The 2,282-nt window shown below is 37.2% G+C and overlaps 1 protein-coding gene across 1 annotated transcript; it reads left to right on the plus strand.

Annotated features, from left to right (window-relative positions):
- Nucleotides 1-341: 341 nt before the first annotated feature.
- On the plus strand, nt 342-768 carry LOC118573687 (10 kDa heat shock protein, mitochondrial-like). The gene has a single exon (XM_036173990.1). The coding sequence runs from the start codon at nt 350-352 to the stop codon at nt 656-658; it is 309 nt and encodes a 102-aa protein (XP_036029883.1). The 5' UTR covers nt 342-349; the 3' UTR covers nt 659-768.
- The last annotated feature ends 1,514 nt before the right edge of the window (nt 769-2,282 follow it).

The raw sequence follows: 2,282 nt of genomic DNA on the forward strand, positions 1-2,282 counted from the left end.
TATAGTTATTTTTACATTTGTGTGCCATCTTTCAAGACTATAATGACTTTCTTAAACATAATGACAATAAGAACTTTTTATTTTTACACTTAAATATTCTATTGATTTTTCTGACTTGCACTCTTTCTTCTATATCATATTCTTCTATGAATTTGTATTGTTTTTAGGGTTATTTTATTTTACTTTTATTGATTCTTTGTGTATTTTCACATCATGCATTCCATTCCCACTTATCTCCCTGTCCACTTATATTTACCTTCTGCCCTTGCAACCTTCCCCCCCAAACAAAAACAAATTTAAAAGAAAAAAAAATACAAGCAAAACAAAAATAAAAACAACGGCATGAGTCATGGCTGGACAGGCTTTCAGAAAGTTTCTCCCGCTCTTTGACAGAGTATTGGCTGAAAGGAGTACTGCCAAAAACGTGACCAAAGGTGGCATCATGCTTCTGGAAAAGTCTCAAGGAAAAGTATTGTATGTGACAGTAGTGGCTGTGGGATCAGGAGCCAAAGGCAAGGATGGAAAGATTCAGCCAGTCAGTGTGAAAATTGGAGACAAAGTTCTTCTCCAAGGATATAGAGGCACCAAAGTAGTTCTAGATGACAAGGATTATTTCTTATTTAGAGATGGTGAAATTCTTGGACAGTATGTGGACTGAAATCATTGTTGAAATGGTGTCACATGAAGCTGCACATTCTGCTGATGGTCTGAACTATTCATCATGTAAATAATTTCCATGACTCCCTTTTATAATAAACTGATGATGCCTAAACTAAAAATAAATAAATAAAAAATAAATAAAAACAAAGGCATAAACAAGATGAAGAAGAAGAAGAAGAAGAGGAGGAGGAGGAGGAGGAGGAGGAGGAGGAGGAGGAGGAGGAGAAGAAGAAGAAGAAGAAGAAGAAGAAGAAGAAGAAGAAGAAGAAGAAGAAGAATCATCTTGTTATAGAAGCTGCAGTGTAGTCTCTTGAACTTTACTTGCAAGTGTTCATTACCAGTAGTCATTGGCTTGAGGCCTCTGGTTTCTGCTATACCATGAGTAATGAGGGCTATCCCTGGGGCTCCTCTCAGATATCCTGTTGTCATAGAGATCCTACTATTTTGAATCTGTAGGTTCATCCCCTTCACATACTCCAAAAGTTCACAGATTCAGTGGATATTGGGGTGGGCCAACTCATAGCACTGGTTCTTGACCTGGGTGGTAGCTGGGTTGGTCAACTTGCTAGCTTTCCTTCATCATTCCTACTTGGATAATCTCTCTAGCATTGCATTCACTAGCCCTCCCAAAGCAGCCTATAGGGAGGAGCAGGGGCCAGTTCTGCTGCTTTCAGACCCACAAATTTGGTTCCCCCTCAGTCATATTGCCAAAGGAGAGCTCTACTGTTTCACCCAGGCAAGGTGCAGGTCACTCTCTCATGATTGGTCTAGTTTTTAGGAACAGAGTGTACGAGTGATGTGTTTTCATAGCTATTTATTATAGATCTTTATTTTTTATACTTAAAGATCCTATGTTACTGGCTATAGAATTATAGTTCAAACTTGCAGGGTTTGAACATTGGCTCATAATTTTAAGGAAGAAAGTCAGATATTTGGTGCTAGCATAATTTGTGTTCTTTGTGAGAGATTTTTATCTAGAGATAAATAAGATTATCATTTGTTCTTGAAATTCAGAATTCCTTCCAGATATGCTGAGGTGTGGGTCTTCTTTGAGGATCCTTATCTAGCTCTTGTAGCTAGAGAGTTTCTCTTCAGGTCCCACCAAGCCCCAGCAGTCCCATAGCCCACATATAAAATAAACACACAGACCCTTATATTATTTAAACTGTTTTGCCTAATGGCTCAGGCTTCTAGTTATCTAGTTTTTACAGCTTAAATTAACCCATATCTATAAATCTATACCTTGCCACATGGCTCATGGCTTACCAGTATCTTACATGTTGGTACTCATGGCAGTGTCTGGCAGCATCTCTTGTCTCAGCCCTCCTGTTGCCAGAATCCTCTTCTCTCTTTGTCCTGCCTATACTTCCTGCCTGGCTACTGGCCAATCAGCATTTTATTTATCAATCAATTGTCCACAGCACTTTCCCTTTTCTTTTTTTTCAAAAAGGAATGTTTTTAACTTTAACATAGTAAAATTACATATAACAGAACAATTATTAATCAAGAATTACAGTTATAATATCTACTCGATTTTTATTTGGCAAAATTAAAGAATATATCCTATCTATCCTATATTTGTGAGTCTAAGGTTTATATCTAACTTATTTTTTATCATAACT

This window comes from Onychomys torridus, chromosome X (genome assembly GCF_903995425.1).
Source record: "Onychomys torridus chromosome X, mOncTor1.1, whole genome shotgun sequence".
NCBI lineage: Eukaryota > Metazoa > Chordata > Mammalia > Rodentia > Cricetidae > Onychomys > Onychomys torridus.

Excerpts from the sequence above, each read along its gene's own strand:
- LOC118573687 (XM_036173990.1), top strand. The coding sequence starts at position 350 with ATGGCTGGACAGGCTTTCAGAAAGTTTCTCCCGCTCTTTGACAGAGTA.